The sequence below is a fragment of the Pelobates fuscus genome, chromosome 10 (genome assembly GCF_036172605.1).
Source record: "Pelobates fuscus isolate aPelFus1 chromosome 10, aPelFus1.pri, whole genome shotgun sequence".
Classification (NCBI taxonomy): Eukaryota; Metazoa; Chordata; class Amphibia; order Anura; family Pelobatidae; genus Pelobates; species Pelobates fuscus.
In genome coordinates this window covers 46,513,813-46,535,192 of record NC_086326.1, presented here as the reverse complement: position 1 = coordinate 46,535,192, position 21,380 = coordinate 46,513,813, and the positions used below count along the sequence as shown (strand labels likewise).

Here is a 21,380-nt window from a genome sequence, read left to right as displayed (position 1 = left end):
CAATATCGGTATCTGCCAATAAAGATACCGATATTGCCTCATCGATAATGCAGACCAGGGCCGCCGTCAGGTTCCTGGGGGACCCGCGGCACTCCTGGGGGGCCCAGCACACACTTACCTTCCCAGCAGCTCCTTCAGCTCCCCTGTCTAACTCTCGCAGCCTGCGTGCAGCGTGGAGCTTTGCCATGGTAACCCGTGGCAATGCTCTGACGGTCGCAGGACTCGCAAGAGTTAGACAGGGTAGCTGAAGGAGCTACTGGGAAGGTAAGTAAGAATGTGCTGGGCCCCCCAGGAGTGCCGCGGGTCCCCCAGGAACCTGACGGCGGCCCTGGTCTGCATTATCGATGAGGCAATATCGGTATCTTTATTGGCAGATACCGATATTGCTGAAAATACAGAATATCGGCTGATAATCGGTCGATCCCTAATAAATAATCCACAAATCAAGTATTATTTTTATTCATTGAAGTGATATTTGTTCCATAGTTAGCCTTTCTAAAGGAAAGATTATAGCATATTTTAAATAAACTTTATGAGAGTTTCATTTTTCTGGTTTACAGCACCTGAAGCAATGAATGTATAATTCACCATTAAGCTCTCAGTCTACGTTTAACGATTCAATGAATAGTCAGCCTCATTTTATATATGCATACAATGAAGCAATGGTTTACTTTAATTTTCCACAATTTACCAAATATATTACTACATTTCTGTGACAGTCAGTAGGTCCGCAGGGAAACACAGGCTCTCAGGCTGCTAAATGTAACATCTCGGGGGTATAAACCCAGGGTATGATAATTAGCTATTAAGAGCAAACAGCTTAAATAACCCATTATTCCAACCTCCTGGCTGATTCTATTATATGTAGAATGAAAACGTCTGAAATATTTATAGAAAATGCATTTTATGTTTGCTTAGAATAAGTATGAATAAGAAAGAATATAAAAACTGGAAAATGTGTATATTAACATGAAATGCTGTGCATATAAAAAACATTTAGGAAAACCAGTATACACAGTATACAAAAATGTATAAAATAAATTACCTTCCGTAGCAAACCAATTGTATCTTTTGACCAGACTGATGAATACTGGACAGTGACCGTGCTAAATAACTGGACTAAAGTCTCTACGGGGTTATTTGAGTGGATATCATACGGCCTCTGGATAGAAAGAAAACAAAAAGAATATTACGTACAATAAAATGTTACAGAAAAAATTAATAATGCAACAGTTTGAGATTTAAAAGAAAATTAAAATGTCTCACCCATCCTCGAAGTAATTCAAATGCCATTATTCCTAACGACCACCAATCTACTTCGAATGAGTAGCCTGTTCCTCCATTAACAAATGACTGAAAAATCTCTGGAGCTTAAAAAAATAATCCAAAAACAAAACATGTTTTGACTTTTTTTTGGGGTGGGTTGGGGGGGGGAGTGTGGGGGGAGCACTACAGGTATTTTTTTTTTCTGGGAGAATGTGATGAATAGATCACAACCAATCACAACCAAAATAGTAAATCTCGCTTATTTTTAGAAATGGGATCAAAAGTTTTGCAATAACAAGTACTTATATAGTGCCATTATATTCCGCAGGATCTGTACAATAGGTAAACAATGAAAAGATTTAATACATAATTAATTTACCATAGTTCAAGTCGATTCACGCTTACAATCTCCATTATGAGCAAGCCCATATTCTCTAATGCAGTGGTTCGCAAATCCTCATGGCCCGCCAACAGTCCAAGTTTTGTCAGTGTCTCCATTGAAAGAAAAAAGGAAAATACATAAATCCTGGATTGTTGGTGGGCCATGAGCACTGGTTTGGGAAACACTGCTTTAATAAATATTTTGTCCAGGCCAGTTATAGGTGGAGATCTTGTCAAAAGGTAACCAAAAGGTCTCATGTGTGGTTATGCATTGACACTCTTGGGCAACTGGGTTAGAAATCAGGAAGTACGAAGCTATGTTTAGGTCTATCTAGGTAACTTTCTACAGATATCTACATATGCAAACACATTAAACAAGGAAAAAATATTCCTTGATTAATTATGTGCACTTAATCCCTTTAGGATTGATAGCATGAGTCCTTGACTTGATAGCCCAGAGTGGCCCTGGGCGATTAATCAAGCCACAGGCTTGAGAGGGTTGTTTACCACCGCACTGCCTGTGGTGGCCTTGGGTGTCAGGTGCACTTTAAAACGTAAGCAGCAGTTTTCTGATCCTTTTTGCTGTTTTAAGGTTTTCCATATCTGTTCCCAGAAATACCATTCTTTCCATTTATTATTCTATAAATCTTGTTATTGGTTTTTCATGGTATCAAGCTTATTGGTAGTTACAATTCATTTTAGGTTGAAGACAACTGCATGGAATTGCTATCACCTGAAAAGTTGTATCTAACATAAATTACTTGTTTAAAGGAAACAAAACATTTTCAATTATGAACATATTATGAACACGGAGAGTAGGAAAAAAAAACCCAACAAAACAATACACAGAAAATATATGTTTATCTCTAACTATTACAAAGGTTATAATAACTATATTAACAATCTATATATAGCTATTTATATAGATCTATATATAGTTTTTATTTTTTAATTTTATATATTTTTAGAAATAATGAATGTACAGGAGCAATATGTATTCCGGGAAGGGAGTCATAGCTCACCATTTAATTTTTATAATCATAAACATGTTTATCATATCCAGATCATTAAAATGTAAAATTATAATCTTACCCATGTATGGTTTAGTCCCGGCTAGTGCAGTAGCCCTTTCACCATCTTTAATTATTGTGGCAACATTAAAATCTGTTAGATGAGCGTGGCCTGGAGAGTGGGGCAAAACAAGTAATCACGAATGATGTAATGGTTTTTAATATGCAAAATCCAGTTATTTATTCACAACACCCTAGTTTGAGTCACAAGTAAATGCTGAAATGCTGATAAAACGGAATAAAATAGTAGAGAGAAAACAAGGATAAATAATTAACATTTACAGCAAAAGTCGAACGCAAACTAAAGGTGATAAAAAGTTATTCCGACTGCAACGCTCCTGTGAATTTCAAATATACTTATAAGAGAGTTGCTTACAAAAAGCGTAGTTTGCAGCAGCAATCATTCGTCATCCGGATTGATCGAAATTAGACTGAAATTAAAAATGAGCACAGAATTGTATCTGGGTGACTTAAATAGTTCCCAAACTGGGACCAAACAGTTCAATAATTAGTGAGTCCACAACAGTTATCCTGACATAAATCAGTTATCTACATACCTAAAATAATAATATAATACTAGAAATAGCATATATAACGTATAACTAATTAATTTACGACCCAGAGTGTCCTATAATCATAATTGGATAGGCCAAGATTTGCAGACCCACTCATCCCCTCTCCACATCTCAGACTGTGACATTGTGCATTGTCAATACATTGTCTCAAGTGAGTAACAAGTAAATCACTTTAACATTACTTTAACAGGATCAATGTATTTTATGTCATAAATGGAAAATTTCATGGGTTTTTTTTGCAATACATTGATTTATAATCTTTTATTTCACAAATCTAAATCTCTATACTTTTGGAATTCTGGGCATAATGCAATGCTTTACTTATTTAGCAATTATATCTTCCATGACAATCTTTAAAAGACAAATGTGTCTTTGTTTGCGGTCACTATCACTATGGTTTTAAAAGCCTTTTTAGACACCTCCGTATGGTATTGTAATTAAACAGGCCTCTTAAGTGTCCCAATTTAGACAGGACAGTCCCAGGTACAGAATCCTTTACCTCTCAACATTTTAAATGGACAAAGAGGGACACTTTCATTTTAGGGGTGTGAGTGGATGTATCTTATTTAATAGACTGATTTCTAAAACACATTTCTTGTAGTTTAAAAGCACATTACTATGTGTATTATTGCCATATTGCTCTGTTATACACACCTACAATATAGCCAATAGAAAAAGTGGGCCTTTTGGATAGAAAAGAGGGACAGAGGGATTGGACTTAAAATAGGGACTGTTCTTCCTAAATAGGGAAACTTGGGAGTCCTGTGCCAACTTTGTTTCCTGAATTAATATGTTTTGATAAACTTTAAAATTAGTTAATAATATAAATATTATTTTAATTTTTGTAAAAAAATGTTATAGTTTATGTTTCTTTCATAATTTAAAATATTGAAAAAAAGTATTTTTACAAATGTATCCAAAATTATTAATTTTTTTGGAAATCCAACAATATTAAATTGAAGCCTCTTTGAGCATATTTAATGGGCAAACAGAAATGTGAATTGTTATGAACACTGGTATTACAGATACCCATTCGCTCTCGTTTCCTCCCGAACTGCTAACGGCTGAATGACTATAGCTCACAGTTCGGGTGTTGATTCGAACGTTCTCCAGAAAAAAATGCAGTATCCAAGTAAATTCCCCAAGCAATCAGACGTATATCCGAATTTAGCCTAGACTAGATAAAGGGTACATCAGGAATGAATTTATTCAGGCCAACTGGCCGGTTTATATGCAACTCCCCATGCAAGGGGTTTCCCAACTCCCATTCCAGGGGCATTCCCTGCTGAACCTGAGAGGAGACTAGGGCAAAGTACACACCGTAATTACATTGGCTCTCAGGTCCAGGATACTCCCACACAAAACAGGATAATCCCTCCCCTGTGCCTGAGAGATAATTGAGTCAGGAACTGTACTAAACTCAATTATCTCCAGGCACAGGAAACGTAAATTTTAACAACACCTCGAAAGTACCTCTAAAACATATGGAAACCCCACAAAAGTCACATCCCCTAATAGCCCCGATCTGGGGGACCAACATATCCAAAAATCACCCAGATCGATTCAGGGGTTTTGAAAATTTCCATGGAAGTCATAATTTGACCAACCACAAACAAGGTCTTATACCCAAAACAGTTCCACAGTTCAGAGGTTAGCGGTCGGTCTATTTTGGAGAGTTCTAAAACCTGAACAAATCCACAAACTGTTCCCCTGGCTCATGGGTAGCATTTGTTCCCCTAGTTCTTGGGAACAAATCTACCGAATAGCGCTCTCCTGGTTGGAAGTAGAGTGTCCGATTTTAGTCCCAGACATTCGACGACCAAGTCCCGCTGCCTCTTTCAGCCATACGAACAGCGGCCACACAGAGAGAGCACTTAATCTGCAGTTTTCTTTGTAGTTAATGAGCCAGGGGGGTGGTCAGTGTTCGATAATTTTATCTACCGATCGAGGAAAATTAAAGTCAACAAAAAAAAGGGTAGTTTCTTCACATAAATAATTCAACAATTTAAAGCATAACATAACTATGATTTAAGCATCTTCTAGTTCAGCTGAGTTCCAAGTCATTGAAGGTATTATTAACAATACTAAACTGTAATTATTACAAATATATAATTAACATATACTAATATACATTCAACATATATTAGTTGTATTCGCTGTACCAACCGCGGTCATGTCATATTTTGATACTGCGATAACTATTTATAAAAATGCACCTGGTTTACAGCACTAAGCAAAAAAAAAAACCCACATAATTTCTGTCTTTGGAAATAAAGTGCTACTGCTGTGTGCTACTTCAAACGGTGGCAGTTTGTATGCACACAGCTAAATCAGAACACAGAAGGCGTTCGTGTTAGTTTTTCTTTAGTCAGTCAGGAGTTGGAATTAGTGATAGAAGGTGTTGGTCAAAGTGCAGCAAGTAGGAAGATTAATAAGGCAGTGTAGGACTTCGACCAAGAACACTGAAACTGAACAAAACAACCGAGAAAAGTGAGAACAAAATATCCCTTAACGATGCACAAAGTTATCTTCAGTAGAGTTGGTATAGATCCTAAGAGAATGCTAACAATCAATAAACTGCGATAGAGTGTTAGACTGCTGCTACGTATAAACAAACGCTAGCACTTTTCTAAATGTTTCTGGTATTAAATGAAAACTGATGTATGAAAACAAAACCAACTGGTATGGAGAGACACCGAGTACCTCATTGCCAGTCAAACTCTTTAGCTTGAGATTACATTTTAGAAAAACATTTCTGTACAACTTCAGGTTAAAATTGCATGGACTTTTAGAAAAACACATGCAAAGAGACTGCTTTAGTGTGATTTATACAGGCTAACCTGGTCCCTGACTGTAGCTCACTGCCAACTACTGTAAGAGAGTACTTTATGTGGAATCAATACAGAGGATCATACTTGGCCAACTGCATGCCTCCCACCGGTTACAACGGGATAGTCCAGATTTTCGTGTCCTGTCCCGGCGTCCTGACTTAGTCCCCTGGTGTCCCACTATTGGGGTCACCAGGGAACTGTCCTCAACAATCATAGTATGAGCACATCATTATAAGTGTTTGTGCTATGTTTAGGGCGCTAGAACGCTGCAGGGAGAATTGAAACAGTGCTCCCTGCATGTCCTGCATCCAGCAAGCTAAAATAATTAACAGGCAGCCTGGTGTGTATTCTTCTTTTTGTAGCCTCCCTGTCCTTACGCTGGAGTGGAACCCTAATCCCGGGGGTCCAGTGGGAAGTTTCACAGTCTCACAGACTGCCTAGCTCCCTGCAGTACTGCCTTTTTGCTGGGACTGGCATGACATTATATACTGGCTCCAGCAACAATACAGTATGCGTGAGGGAAATCAGTGTAGCGTTTTGCCAGCACCCCCTTTGGTGCAGCACAATAAGTACCAAGAACACAGACTCAGAGCAGGTACCTGCTGCATGGCACCCCGCGGGCAAGATGCTGGTAGGTAGGTGACTGCTTAGACAGATCGGCCCCATCTTCCCCCCATCCTTAGTACACTGCTGTGTGTAGGACCTTTTTCCACAGCACTGCTGATAGTAAAAATTTCAAAAATATCGGACCAGTGTGATTGTGATCTCTCATGGGCAGCTATAACTTGTTGAGAATTATCAACCCACAGATTGTAATTTACCCCTTAATGACGTGGAGATATCTGTACGAGAAAACATTCTTAGCTTTAATCTACATTATGCAAATGTGAGATATAACATACCCTCTATAGAGCATGTACTACAAGCAGTGCAAATTAATTTGCTTACCTTGTTCATCAAGTAGAATATTGTCTGGTTTGACGTCTCTGAAACAGAACAAGAAGAATATTAGCCTTAGTGGGTTATACATACATGGTCCTTGGTAGATTGTAACAATTTCCAGAAGACAGGAACAGCAATTCTTCAGCATACACAAAAGTATGGACAATTAAAGCTCAATAATTTTATTGTACATATAGAGACAAAGGAAAATCAATAGCTAAACGTTAATATGCTCCTATGTGCATATTTTCGAACATTTACATCACAGAAGTCATTCCCCCAAATTATTTGTAGTGTACTGTACATTACAGCTTGATGAAGTGCAATGTGTAAGGAGTATTCCATTTCACTTTATAAAAGTGCCAGTTTCTTTGAGAAATTGACACTTTCATAAATATATAAATTTATGAGGGACAGTCAGGAAGGTTCTCCTCCTCTTCCGTTAGCTCCACTGAGGCTCTGATAGAGCACGCCTGCCACCGTCTACTTCAAGTCACAGTTAACTTGTGAGTCACCTGAGAACCTGTGAGTGCCTTCATTTGCTCTCCTCAGTTTGCTCCTCTGAATACTACTCTGCTCCCCTACAGCCTCTTCTAATCCGGCGTGCTCCACCACCCACCACGAGTGTGCAGCTCAGAATCAGAGACTTCTCATTGATGGAGGACTTGCGAAGATGGCCGGCAGAAGATCTGCGGCTTTTGCAAGCTTTATTGGTGGTATATCTACTAAAAGTGATAAAAAATAGAGCAGGGGAGAGTAGATTTTTTTTAATTTAAATGTCCTATAGTTACTCAGAAAATGTGAACAATGTATAGCATTCCATCAATCAATCAAAGGTGTATAATGCTATGTTATCAAAGAAATATCATATTAAGGACATTCAGTGATAGGAAATACAGTGTATGTGGTATATGGACCAGGAGTGCAGAGACATGATTGAGCATTTATGAAAGATGGTTGCTTAACCTGAAATAACCATTTAGTAGGGAAACATAACGACCAGTCCATGATTTCAACCATGAGGGCAATATGATGACAACAAAAGACAAGTCAAAGCGAGATTGTATCTCTCCTTTCTGATACGAAGTATGAAATAGCAAATGCCAAGAAAAAAAACCCTCTAAAAAGCTCAGATATAAATGACACGTGAGGATACATAGTTACATAGCTGAAAAGAGACTTGCGTCCATCAACTTCAGCCTTACATAATCTATCTTAATACAAGACAATTAATGCGTGGTTAACCAAGAACAAAGATGCAAGAAAAGAATCCAATTTGTTTCCCCAAATTTAAAGGGCAACTATAATTCCAGGAAAACTAAGCTGTTTTCCTGGCACTATAGCTCCCTATAGTGCCCACCTCCACCTAGTGCAGAAGGGGTTAAAAGTGCCTTCTGTCATTTATCTAGGTCCAGCATCTATGTCCCTATGCACTTGCTCGGGTCCACCTCCGCTCCTGTCCCACCAACATGAGCCAGCGGGGGAGACCTAATGCTCGCATTACGATTTCCCCATAGGAAAGGATTATTTCGTGCTTTTCTATGGGGATTCCAGAGACGCTGGAAGTCCTCATGCATAGTAGAATGTGAATGTGCCTATGATTTGAATGAATTTAACAGGATCTGTGGCAATCAAGAGTACATTATCCAAGACATTTATTTTGTGTTATGTAATTTAATCCATGGTATAATATATGAGAACCTACAACTTACTAACCACCGATGCCAGTGAAAAGCTGCTCTTTGCTAGGGGGATTACTTGACACTAACTTTCCAGTAATAGGTTCCTAATGAATAAATTCCTGGACCCCGGTGGTTTGTCATATAAATATTATATATATGAAAGTACCAATTGGTCTCATTGAACTGGTTGTAGTGCCTAGAGTCCACTGGAACTGCCCCTCCATTTAATGTTAAACCTTTTTTTAAGTGGTTTAACACCGAATGAGGGTCCCTGGACACCCACAGCCCAGTATTTACTGGAGGCATGGTTAAGGCTGAGATTACACACTTCCTTCTAGCCATACCAACTCCTACCTGTTATGACCACTTTGATTGGCTCAAAGCGGTCCACTGACACCCTCAGCCAATCACAGCTGCACCTTGCTGCTCAGGCTAATGCTTCCTCATTAGCCGAGCAGCACAGATGGGATGGAATGCAGAGGAATTCTGTTTAGCATTAAACCATTAACGTTTTAACACAGAATGAAAAAATTGTTCCAGGGGACTCCAGACACTATAACCACTCAATTAGATGCAGCGCCTGCAGTGTCCAGAGGACGCTGATAAAGAAAAGCTGATCATGATCGAGAACTGTCAAAAAATGTATTAGGACATATGGTAGATTTAGGAAAATATACCAAATTTAAAACAAAACAAAAGAAAAATGGAATTGGGAAGAGAAACTCAAATTTTAGTTAAAAATAGCCAAGTTGGGAAATAGCATAATTGGAGCCTTTTTCCCAATTTGCCTACTTTTTCATAACATGTGTAGTTTCCTTATCAAATATTTGCAAGTTCTGGTTTAGTGAACAATCTTGCAAAATGTAATAAATTATCTTGGTACCAGTGGCGTACATACCATTGTCGCAGGGGTCGCGGCTGCGACCGGGCCCGGCCCACCAGGGGGCCCGGCCGCCCTGCGACCCAGGTATGTACCCACAGGGCCAGCCTCTTCTGCTGGGGGGCCCAGGAGCCGGCCACCTCCGGGCCCCCAGAGGCTGTCCCTGCTGTCACCCGGCTGGCTGGCGGGCGCGCGAGGGAGCACTGTCCCCTGAGTGCTCCCTCTTCATTCAGCTCCCTTGCGCACCGCACTGAAACCGGAGCCGGAAGATGACGTCATCTTCCGGCTCCGGCATCAGTACGCGGCGCGCAAGGGAGCTGAAGAGGGAGCACTCAGGGGACAGTGCTCCCTCGCGCGCCCGCCAGCCAGCCGGGTGACAGCAGGGCCAGCAACACCACTGGACCCCAGGGAATCCCCCCAGCTCTCCCACAGGTAAGGAGGCTGGGGGGATTAAATAAAAAAAAAACGTTTGAGTGTGTTAGTGTTAGTGAGTGTGTGTGTTAGTGAGTGTGTTAGTGTTAGTGAGTGTGTGTGTTAGTGAGTGTGTTAGTGTTAGTGAGTGTGTGTGTTAGTGAGTGTGTTAGTGTTAGTGTGTGTGTTAGTGAGTGTGTGTGTTAGTGAGTGTGTTAGTGAGTGTGTTAGTGAGTGTGTGTGTGTTAGTGTTAGAGTGTGTGTGTTAGTGTTAGAGTGTGTGTGTTAGTGTGTGTGTGTCTGTTACTGAGTATGTTTGTGTGCGTCTGTCACTGAGTGTGTGTCTGTCAGTAAATGTGTGCGTCTGTTCATGAGAGTGTGTGTTTGTGTGTCTTAAGCACTTACCTTTCTCCAGCGCCGGACTCCCTTAACGCTGGGGATCTCTCCGTCTCCATCCGCCTCTCAGCTCCGATGCACATGCGTGGCAAGAGCCACGCGCGCATTCAAACCGCCCATAGGAAAGCATTACTCAATGCTTTCCTATGGACGTTCAGCGTCTTCTCACTGTGATTTTCACAGTGAGAATCGCAGAAAATCCTCTAGCGGCTGTCAATGAGACAGCCACTAGAGGCTGGATTAACCCTCAGTGAAACATAGCAGTTTCTCTGAAACTGCTATGTTTTCAGCTGCAGGGTTAAAACTAGAGAGACCTGGCACCCAGATCACTTCATTGAGCTGATGTGATCTGGGTGTCTGTAGTGGTCCTTTAAGTGTATGTGTTTATGCATGCACTGGCATACATACCGCGGTCGCACGGGTCGCAGCCCTGGGACCAGGTGCCCGCCGCCATGTGTTGCGGCCCCAGCCTGCGCAGAGTAAGCGCTCGCACAGGGGGAGGGGGGGGCCCCGGATCAGTTTTCGCACCGGGGCCCCATGGGTTGTGTGTATGCCACTGCTTGGTACGGCAAAGGTGAATTACTGAACAATAGCATCAGTGGATGACTTCAAGTTCTGAGACACTTCCGTAGTTTCCTGACAGCATTGATTTTTAAAGAACAATTCCTGGCTGATCAGATGTCCCTTGATTTGATTCTTTATTGCCTGTCATTCTCCTTTTGGTTACATGACACAAGAAAAAAATAATACTCAAGATAACATTCAAGGGTGATATATCTCAAGAATAATTGTTCAGTATATATAGTAAATATTAATTTTCAGAATGCAGACAATTACATTTATAAGGCTATTCTGACAAACAAGTATATTTGAGCTTTTACTTAAATATGTGGATTAAATAAGTCAGTAGTCTTTTTTTTTATTTTGTGTGTTTATATTTCCTCTGTGGATTCAACAAGATGAACAATTCAGTTAAATAATAAATAATAATAATAACAATAAGATTTCCTACTACAAAGCCAAATTATTAATGAGTTAAAAAACACACAAAAATGAAAAACAAAATTATGTTGTAGGCTTTAATCCCCATATCTCACAATTATAATTCAACCACTACATGCAGAATGAAAATCTGGGTGGCGGGGCTGGGCCGCCGAGCTGAAAGGCAGCAGCAGTGGCGTCGCTGGGGGGGGGGGGGGCAGAGGGGGCCATGGCCCCCCCTACATCATGTTGTGCCCCCCCTTGGGCCCCCCAAAATGCCAGCAACCTGCTGGCCATGTGTTTAGATTATATTCCCTCGGGCTGTAACAGTCTGTGACAGCCCGAGGGAATGCAGGACAGAGCAGCTCAGCTGGAGGCTGGGGGCTGTCTGTGGTTGGAGAGAGCACTGACAGGCTCCCCGTCCCCAAACAAAGCCCTGCCTCCCGCACCTAAGCCCCGCCCCCGCCATTAAGCAGCAGCCCATGCTGCTGCTGCAAAGGCCAGAAGATGGCTGACCCCCAGTAACAGGTAGGTTTGATGTGTGTGTGTGTGTGTGTCTGGACTCAGCAGTCTGTGTGTGTGTGTGTGTATGTATGGACTCAACAGTCTGTCTGTGTGTGTGTGTGTGTGTGTATGGACTCAGCAGTCTGTGTGTGTGTGTGTGTGTGTGCACTCAGCTGTGTGTGCGTGTGTCTGGACGTCTGGACTCAGCAGTCTGTATGTGTGTGTGTGTGTGTGTATGGACTCAGCAGCAGTCTGTGTAAGGACTCAGCAGTCTGTGTGTGTGTATGTGTGTGTGTATGGACTCAGCAGTCTGTGTGTGTGTGTGTATGGACTCAGCAGTCTGTGCGTGTGTATGGACTCAGCAGTCTGTGCGTGTGTATGGACTCAGCAGTCTGTGCGTGTGTATGGACTCAGCAGTCTGTGTATGTGTGTGTGTGCAGTGGCGTACATACCAGGGTCGCAGGGGTCGCGGCTGCGACCGGGCCCGGCCCACCAGGGGGCCCGGCCGCCCCTGCGACCCGGTTTGTACCCACAGGGCCAGCCTCTTCTGCTGGGGGGCCCAGGAGCCGGCCACCTCCGGGCCCCCCGAGGCTGGCCCTGCTGTCACCCGGCTGGCGGGCGCGCGAGGGAGCACTGTCCACTGGGTGCTCCCTCTTCAGCTCCCTCGCGCACCGCACTGAAACCGGAGCCGGAAGATGACGTCATCTTCCGGCTCCGGTATCAGTACGCGGCGCGCGAGGGAGCTGAAGAGGGAGCACCCAGGGGACAGTGCTCCCTCGCGCGCCCGCCAGCCGGGTGACCAGCAACGCCACTGGACCCCAGGGAATCCCCCCAGCTCTCACACAGGTAAGGAGGCTGGGGGGATTAAATTTAAAAAAAAAACAGAAAAAACGTGTGTGTGTGAGTGTGTGTTAGTGTTAGTGAGTGTGTTAGTGAGTGTGCTAGTGAGTGTGTTGGTGAGTGTGTTGGTGAGTGTGTTGGTGAGAGTGTTGGTGAGAGTGAGAGTGTGAGTGTGAGTGAGAGTGTGAGTGTGAGTGAGAGTGAGAGTGTGAGTGAGAGTGTGAGTGTTAGTTTGTGTTAGTGTTAGTTTGTGTTAGTGTTAGTTTGTGTTAGTGTTAGTTTGTGTTAGTGTTAGTTTGTGTTAGTGTTAGTTTGTGTTAGTGTTAGTTTGTGTTAGTGTTAGTTTGTGTTAGTGTTAGTTTGTGTTAGTGTTAGTTTGTGTTAGTGTTAGTTTGTGTTAGTGTTAGTTTGTGTTAGTGTTAGTTTGTGTTAGTGTTAGTTTGTGTTAGTGTTAGTTTGTGTTAGTGTTAGTTTGTGTTAGTGTTAGTTTGTGTTAGTGTTAGTTTGTGTTAGTGTTAGTTTGTGTTAGTGTTAGTTTGTGTTAGTGTTAGTTTGTGTTAGTGTTAGTTTGTGTTAGTGTGAGTGAGTGTGTTAGTGTGAGTGTGTTAGTGTGAGTGAGTGTGTTAGTGTGAGTGAGTGTGTTAGTGTGAGTGAGTGTGTTAGTGTGAGTGAGTGTGTTAGTGTGAGTGAGTGTGTTAGTGTGAGTGAGTGTGTTAGTGTGAGTGAGTGTGTTAGTGTGAGTGTGTGTGTCTGTTACTGAGTATGTTTGTGTGCGTCTGTCACTGAGTGTGTGTCTGTCAGTAAATGTGTGCGTCTGTTCATGAGAGTGTGTGTGTGTGTGTCTAAAGCACTTACCTTTCTCCAGCGCCGGGCTCCCTTGGCGCTGGGGATCTCTCCGTCCCGATCCGCCTCTCGGCTCCGAATGCACATGCGTGGCAAGAGCCACGCGCGCATTCAAACCGCCCATATAGGAAAGCATTACTCAATGGGCCCGCCCGCCATGTGTTGCGGCCCCAGCCCGCGCAGAGTAAGCGCGCGGGGGGGGGGGGGGGGGCCACAGATCAGTTTTCGCACCGGGGCCCCATGGGTTGTGTGTACGCCACTGTGTGTGTGTGGATGGACTCAGCAGTCTGTGTATGTGTGTGTGTGTGTATGGACTCAGCAGTGTGTATGTGTGTGTGTGTGTATGGACTCAGCAGTGTCTATGTGTGTGTGTGGACTCAGCAGTCTGTGTGTGTGTATGGACTCAGCAGTCTGTATGTGTGTGTGTGTGTGTGTGTGTGTATGTGTGTGTATCGACTCAGCAGTCTGTGTGTGTGTGTGTGTGTGTGTGTATGGACTCAGCAGCAGTCTGTGTGTGTGTAAGGACTCAGCAGTCTGTGTGTGTGTGTGTGTATGGACTCAGCAGTCTGTGTGTGTGTGTGTATGGACTCAGCAGTCTGTGCGTGTGTATGGACTCAGCAGTCTGTGCGTGTGTATGGACTCAGCAGTCTGTGCGTGTGTATGGACTCAGCAGTCTGTGCGTGTGTATGGACTCAGCAGTCTGTGCGTGTGTATGGACTCAGCAGTCTGTGTATGTGTGTGTGTATGTATGGACTCAGCAGTGTGTATGTGTGTGTGTGGACTCAGCAGTCTATGTGTGTGTGTGGATTCAGCAGTCTATGTGTGTGTATGGACTCAGCAGTCTGTCTGTGTGTGTGTGTGTGTGTGTGTATGGACTCAGCAGTGTGTGTGTATATGGAATCAGCAGTATGTGTGTGTGTGTGTGTATGGACTCAGCAGTCTGTATGTGTGTATGGACTCAGCAGTCTGTGTGTGTGTGTGTATGGACTCAGCAGTGTGTGTGTGTGTGTGTGTGTGTGTATGGACTCAACAGTCTGTGTGTGTGTATGGACTCAGCAGTCTATGTGTGTGTATGGACTCAGCAGTCTGTGTGTGTGTGTGTGTGTGTGTGTGTGTATGGACTCAGCAGTGTGTGTGTATATGGAATCAGCAGTATGTGTGTGTGTGTGTATGGACTCAGCAGTCTGTATGTGTATATGGACTCAGCAGTCTGTGTGTGTGTGTGTGTGTATGGACTCAGCAGTGTTTGTGTGTGTGTGTGTATGGACTCAACAGTCTGTGTGTGTGTATGGACTCAGCAGTCTGTGTGTGTGTGTGTATGGATTCAGCAGTCTGTATGTCTGTGTGTGTGTGTATGGATTCAGCAGTCTGCGTGTGTGTATAGACTCAGCAGTCTGTGTGTGTGTGTGTGTGTGTGTGGACTCAGCAGTCTGTGTGTGTATATGGACTCAGCAGTCTGTGTGTGTCTGTGTGTGTGTGTGTATGGACTCAGCAGTCTGTATGTCTGTGTGTGTGTGTGTGTGTGTGTGTATGGACTCAGCAGTCTGTGTGTACGTGTATAAATCAGCCTGTGTGCATTCAGCAACACCTGTGTGCATTCAGTAGTTTGTGTACATTCAGAAATCTGTGTGTGTGTGTATGTACTCAGCAGTCTATCAATAATTAAAAATTTTATTCCTGTGAGTTGTTGTGTAGGAAGGGCCCCAGTGCACTGCTTTGCCCGGGGGCCCTTAACGCTGTTAAGATGGTACTGCTTGTGTGTGTCAGTGAGCTTCTATTTAGTGAGCATGTGTGTGTCAGTGAGCTTGTCTTTAGTGAGCTTGTGTGTGTCCCTGGACTTCTTTGTAGTAAGCCTTGTGTTTATACAAGTGAGTTTGTCTGTAGTAAGCTTGTGTGTGAGTCAGAGAGTTTTGTCTGTCAGTAAGCCTATTTGCGCATGTCAGTGAGCTTGTGTGCTTACTGTACAATATATACATATTGACTTGTAGAAATGGCATTTTTCCAGGGATGCTTTGGATTCTCAGTTTGGCTCTGCCAGCGAGTGCGCTTTACAGCTGAATAATCTGTGTGAGCTGCCGCACACTTTAGCCCTGTTACACACGTCTGGGAGCTGCTGTTGACAGGTGCTAGTAGTCTAGAGATTGGGACATGGGGTATATGCTCAGCTATCTGTATAATACTATAGTGCTGTTCTCTGTATAATACAGATCTGTGTGTGTATAATATCCCAGGATAGTCAGTGTTCCTTTATAGTGCTGCTCTCTGTCTTGGGATATTATACACAAACAGACCTGTATTATACAGAGAGCAGCACTTTACAGGGAGCACTGACTGTCCTGGGATATTATACACACAGCCATGTATTATACAGAGAGCAGCACTATACAGGTAGCACTGACTGTCCCAATTTATTATACACACAACCCTGTATTATACAGAGAGCATCACTATACAGGGAGCACTGACTGTCCCAATTTATTATATATACAACCCTGTATTATACAGAGAGCACTGACTGTCCAGGGATATTATACACAGACAGTGATTGATAGCTGTGCTGCAAAATGTCCTTGGAATTTTTTTTTCAAATGTTGGCAACTATGGCACTGTATCAAAGGAAATGTGTTTGTTTTTTTAATAATCACTGGTGGAAAATAATGAATCCTCCACCAGGGATTATAAAAAACAAAACAAAACAAAAAAACACACATTTTGTCGGGGGCGGGGCTTAACATGCGGCAGGGGCGGGGTCAAACTGCGGCGAGGGCGGGGTTGAATGTGCCCCCCTATTTTTGTCCCTTGCCCACCCTGTGCCCCCCGTAAAAATGAATCCTAGAGATGCCACTGGGCAGCAGAACACTATGCCTCCCGGCCTGAGCTCGGAAAAACTGCTAAAACTCAGCATATAGACAGACTCAATACAGAAATGACCGACACATCCCTAACAAGCAGCATCCAAGCTTCATGGAGATCCCAAACAGGGACAGGTACCGAGTCGGGAACACCGCAAATACAAAAGCGGGCCTACTCGCCATCACAAACATGGAAAATGGCGGCTCCCAACGACACATATCACTGACTGGCAGCCAGGAGACAGCGGCATGCCAGCTACGCTAACTACATGGAAGGCCATACCGTTACGAGGAGCGGACCGGCCCCGCTCCCCCCTTACCGGCCGGGGGGGGAGACAGACCCGGCCACATGGCGGTGGCGCGCCCCGGGCGAAAGATACCGCGAGGGGTCCGAGCAGACCGCCTGAACGGGCAAAGGCTACCGGAATGGAGCCTGCCTGAAGATTTATCTCAGACAGAGAGGCAACGGGGGACAGCCATGGGTGACTCGCACGGGCCCTGGTAGAACCGAGCGCTAGACAGATGCCCCGTGCTGTGTCCCTGACCGCCGGAGAAGTGGGTACCTGGGCCTCTGGTGCTGTGAGCCCGGTGGGGCGGGACTGTGCCACCCTCCCGACGGACTGGTGGTCGTGGGGGTGGAGCACCGGCTCCAAACATGTGACCGACACCGGGCGAGACATTGGAGTACACACTTCAAGAGACCCACGTGGAGCTGGGGAGGTGCAGGGAGGACTTTTCCACGCTTGTATTTACTTTTTAAGCAGTTAGCATAAATATGCAGGTCCTTCAAGAATTCAGGGACCGTTAAAATGCCCAGTAAAGCATGTACACTGCTTCCGTAACTCCACAAATTATTGCACACTCAGTGCATGGCATGCCCATATTGTCATTAACTAGCTGCTGCAATAATGTAAACAGGATGTATTGATGCCTCAAGATGCCAGACTAATATAAGTTAATGCATGTTTACTATACAAGACAACAGCATTTTATATAGGGAGTCTGATTATATAACCTTTACCAGTACTGCACTGTTAGCAACAGTCTATACCAGACCATGCATTAAAAGCTAATTACGCTATTTCAATTAATATTTACATGCTTACATGTTACTATATATTAAGATAAACAGATGAGAATCAGGTCAGACAGCAAGAACTTACTGATATGTTATCATTTAACGCCAAATGGTTATTAGATACTATAAAGTTTGAACAATGCCTTCATAAGAAAGACGACAAAAACACGTTTAAATGTGATATTATATTTAACGCTGTAGAATAATAGACAGGATTGATGAGCCTCTGCGCAGGCAACGATTTGAATATCCATGCATGCAATGAAAACCAGGCCTCTGCGCAGGCACTTACCTGCTTCAACATTAACACTTGGAATATGTTATGAAACAAATAAACATATTTAAAACAGAATGAAAATCTGATGGTGGAATGGAATATATATAAAGATAATCTTATATATTATTATTTTTTACCTATGAATTATATGTTGACTCCTTAAGTAGTCTAATGCTAGAGCCATTTCACATATATACATCTTAACAGTTTCTTCTGTAAACTGGACATTTTGCTGCAGATGATACCGAAGATCCCCTCCTAAAAGTAAATCTACCACCATAAACATGTCTTCTTCATCTTGGAATGAATACCTGCAACACGTAACGGAAAAAAACCTGTTAGCCATAAACAAGGCAGACATTACAATCTGCAAATAAAAGCCATTTATTTACACAGATACCTCAATGTAATATAATGTGTCATGTAGACGTTATACTTCCTTGTGGATTTGCAATGATGTGTATAATATTATACCATAAAAATTATGTTAGAATGTAATGTGACATAAAAGAAAATTTCTTGGTGCACAGTAAATTTGAAGAAGGGAACTAGACAGAGCATGGTTGGGAGTGATGTTCTACAGTGAAAGACTATGCTTAGCTGTGGTGGAATCTCGGTAAAAATAAATTTAGTAGGCCGAGATTACCACGTGGCATGTGTACGTGCATATGCTGACGTATCGATCAGTTGGTTGCACGAGGCAAGATACGATCAGTAGTGTACGGAGCATGTGCAAGAATACAGGATATAGTATTCCCCCTCCTCCATTGTGCTGGACAGGCCATGCGGTCAAACAGGAAGTTAATTCTTATTTGGGTTGATTGGTTGAGAGAATGTGCGGGTGGAGCTTAATATGGGAGGAGTTATATGCCTATATAAGGAGCCTGCACTATTGTCCGGGGCTCAGAACTTGCTGTATTTTGGTGACATTAGTCCCTCTGAGTCCCGATCGGTGATCCAATAAAGAATCTCTTCCTTCCTGAAGAAACCTGTGTCCATCTCTCTGTGCTTGGCTTCCGTCAGTTTCTCCGGTATCATTTGGTGCATTGGCCGGGAAGCTCATCGTTCAACGGTAGCTGAGAGGCAGAGGCGTGAGACGGTCTATCTTTGCCCACGTTCTCTACGGCTGCACCCCTGAACTTCTGCGTGGACCTCCCTTCGTCTCGGCGCCACTGGTCTGTTGTCCAGGAGATCATCGGCCTCTACGTGAGAAGTGCTGGGGTGTCCCCGTCGATGAGTGTGAACTCAGGTTCAGGAACGAGGAGGTAAGACAACTGCTGTTTTAGACGGCAGGACCCACTAGGGGTATACCGATTGTGCGGTAGGCCCAAAGGGGTTTTTGAATCTGTGTATCTGCCCCCTCTGTCGGAGGGAAGGAGCGAAGGCGCACCGCTCGATCGAACGCTCTTTAGTCAGACCGTTTGATTTGGTTAGTCAGGCGGGGCGCTCTGGTGTAAAATAGCCCTAGCCGGACACCGGTGTCTTGTCTAGACTAGCGTTCTAGGGTGTACATTTTGTTCGCTAGGTCGGAGAGACCGGGAGACTAAGCGGCGTCTGTGTAAATTCGGTTCGCTAGTTCTCATCCTATCTGGGCTAAGTGGGAAGGCGTGTAAATTTGGAACCCACTAGACTTTTGATAGTGCGACTAAGAGGCGTCTGTGTAAATTCGGTCCTCTAGCTCGCTATATATGTGGTGATTGGGCAGTGTGGCTAACCAAAACGTATGTAGATTGTTTTTAGGTAGTCCATTCAAGGTACTGGCCAATAGTTTAGTTGGGAATTGTAAATGTGTTAACGATTGTTTTAGTAAAGTGTATATCTTGTTAGATAGCGCGAGCTCAGCCGTCTAGCGAGAGTGTTAATAGTGTGTTGCTGTATTATAGTGCACGGTACCATAACCCTGTATATTTACTGACATTGTATATAAGTACTAATCATTGTCGTCAATTGCATGTTTTAACACCATAACCACTAATAATTGTATTGTGACCTTAACTTGTGCTTTGACCTATGCTAACCGTACTGTAACCGCTATTTGTAAAAGACGATGTTACTGGGGTGTGTTATAGACGGGTAATTCGTATATAGAGAATTATAGCGTGGGTGACTGTATAGTTACGCCAAAGCGCATAATATTGATTATATAGTGACTGGTGTAACAGCTGTGTGTGTACGGGAATTCCCTGAGTGTTTATTGTTATTGTGTACGTTTCACTTGGTAACCGTACCACGTGGTGCTGTTGCCAGAGGAAACGGGTGTGACTGTTGAATAGTACGCGTGTATAGTATTCGTTGTCGACGACGTTCCATTGTTAAGTATGGGTGCGTCGCAGTCAACGATTCCGGATCCCTTAGGTTGTATGGTGAAGAATTTTAAAAAGGGATTCAAAACTTGTGATTTTGGGGTTAAGATGTCTCCTGTGCGTTTAGTTACTTTGTGTACTAGAGAGTGGCCTACTTTGGTTGCGGCATGGCCGCCACGTGGCAGTTTGGATCTAACTCTGGTACAGCGCTTACACGTGGCTGTATCAGGTAGGCCTGAACTTTACGGCCAGTTTCCTTATATTGACTGTTGGAGACAGGCCGTAAATGACTCGCCAAAATGGCTCCAGACATGCCACGAGGAGCAGTGTCGCCTCATGGTAGCTAGGACTTGTTCGTCCACTAGGACTGGTGTTAGGCCCATTTTGGACACGCCCCCTGAGTCCGAGATCCCTTTGCCGCTCCCTTACTTTCCGTTAAGAAGAAGTGACGCAAACGCAGGAAGTCCTGCACCCCTCCCCTCATTACCCTCATCCACTTCCGCTTCCTCCTCCAGTACAGGATCCACCCCCCCTCGTACTAAATCTCCCCTTCCGGAACCAGAACCCACCCCCATTAAAAACGAATATCCTGATTTGGCGCCACTTCAGACTTCCGGTCAAGCTTCATCTAGCTCGGCTCGAAGTGTTTTATTTACGACCTTTTCCCAAAACCAACCTCCCACATCCCCATACCCTATCTCTCCCCGACCGGAACCCATGACTGACGCCTCTCTACGTAGCCCCATCCAAACCCGACAGTTGACTGGTGCCCAACAATTAAAGCACTATCAGATGCCTCTTCGCCTAAATCCCGGGTCAGCTTATATCGATGCCGCAGGTCAAATGGCACACGCTGACCCAGTCTTCGTATATGTCCCATTTACCACTACCGACCTTTTAAACTGGAAGACCCATAATTCCTCGTATACTGAGAAACCACAAGCCATGACTGATCTGTTCACCTCAATAGTACAGACGCATAATCCGACATGGGCTGATTGCCAGCAGTTATTAATGACTTTATTTAACAATGAGGAAAGGACAAGAATAAATCAAGCAGCCATTAAAGCACTAGAGGATAGAGCCCGTGCTTTGAACCAAGCTAATCCAGCAGCATGGGCCGCAACACATTATCCCAACACTGATCCCGATTGGAACGTAAATGGTGCTGATATGGTTCAACTCAGAGCCTATAGAGACGCTATAATTGCTGGCATGAAAGCAGGAGGAAAGAAAGCCATTAACATGTCGAAGACAGTTGAGGTGAT

At 43.7% G+C, this 21,380-nt stretch overlaps 1 protein-coding gene across 1 annotated transcript in view; it reads right to left on the bottom strand.

The window, feature by feature from the left end:
- STK32C (serine/threonine kinase 32C) overlaps window positions 1-21,380 on the bottom strand; it is a 268,447-nt gene that overhangs the window by 12,339 nt on the left and 234,728 nt on the right. Inside the window, exons 4-8 of the mRNA XM_063433558.1 lie at window positions 17,947-18,120; window positions 7,072-7,109; window positions 2,740-2,829; window positions 1,267-1,370; window positions 1,046-1,162 (exon numbers count right to left, since the gene is read on the bottom strand). Of these exons, the coding sequence (XP_063289628.1) occupies window positions 1,046-1,162; window positions 1,267-1,370; window positions 2,740-2,829; window positions 7,072-7,109; window positions 17,947-18,120 (523 nt within the window). The remainder of the gene's footprint in view (window positions 1-1,045; window positions 1,163-1,266; window positions 1,371-2,739; window positions 2,830-7,071; window positions 7,110-17,946; window positions 18,121-21,380) is intronic.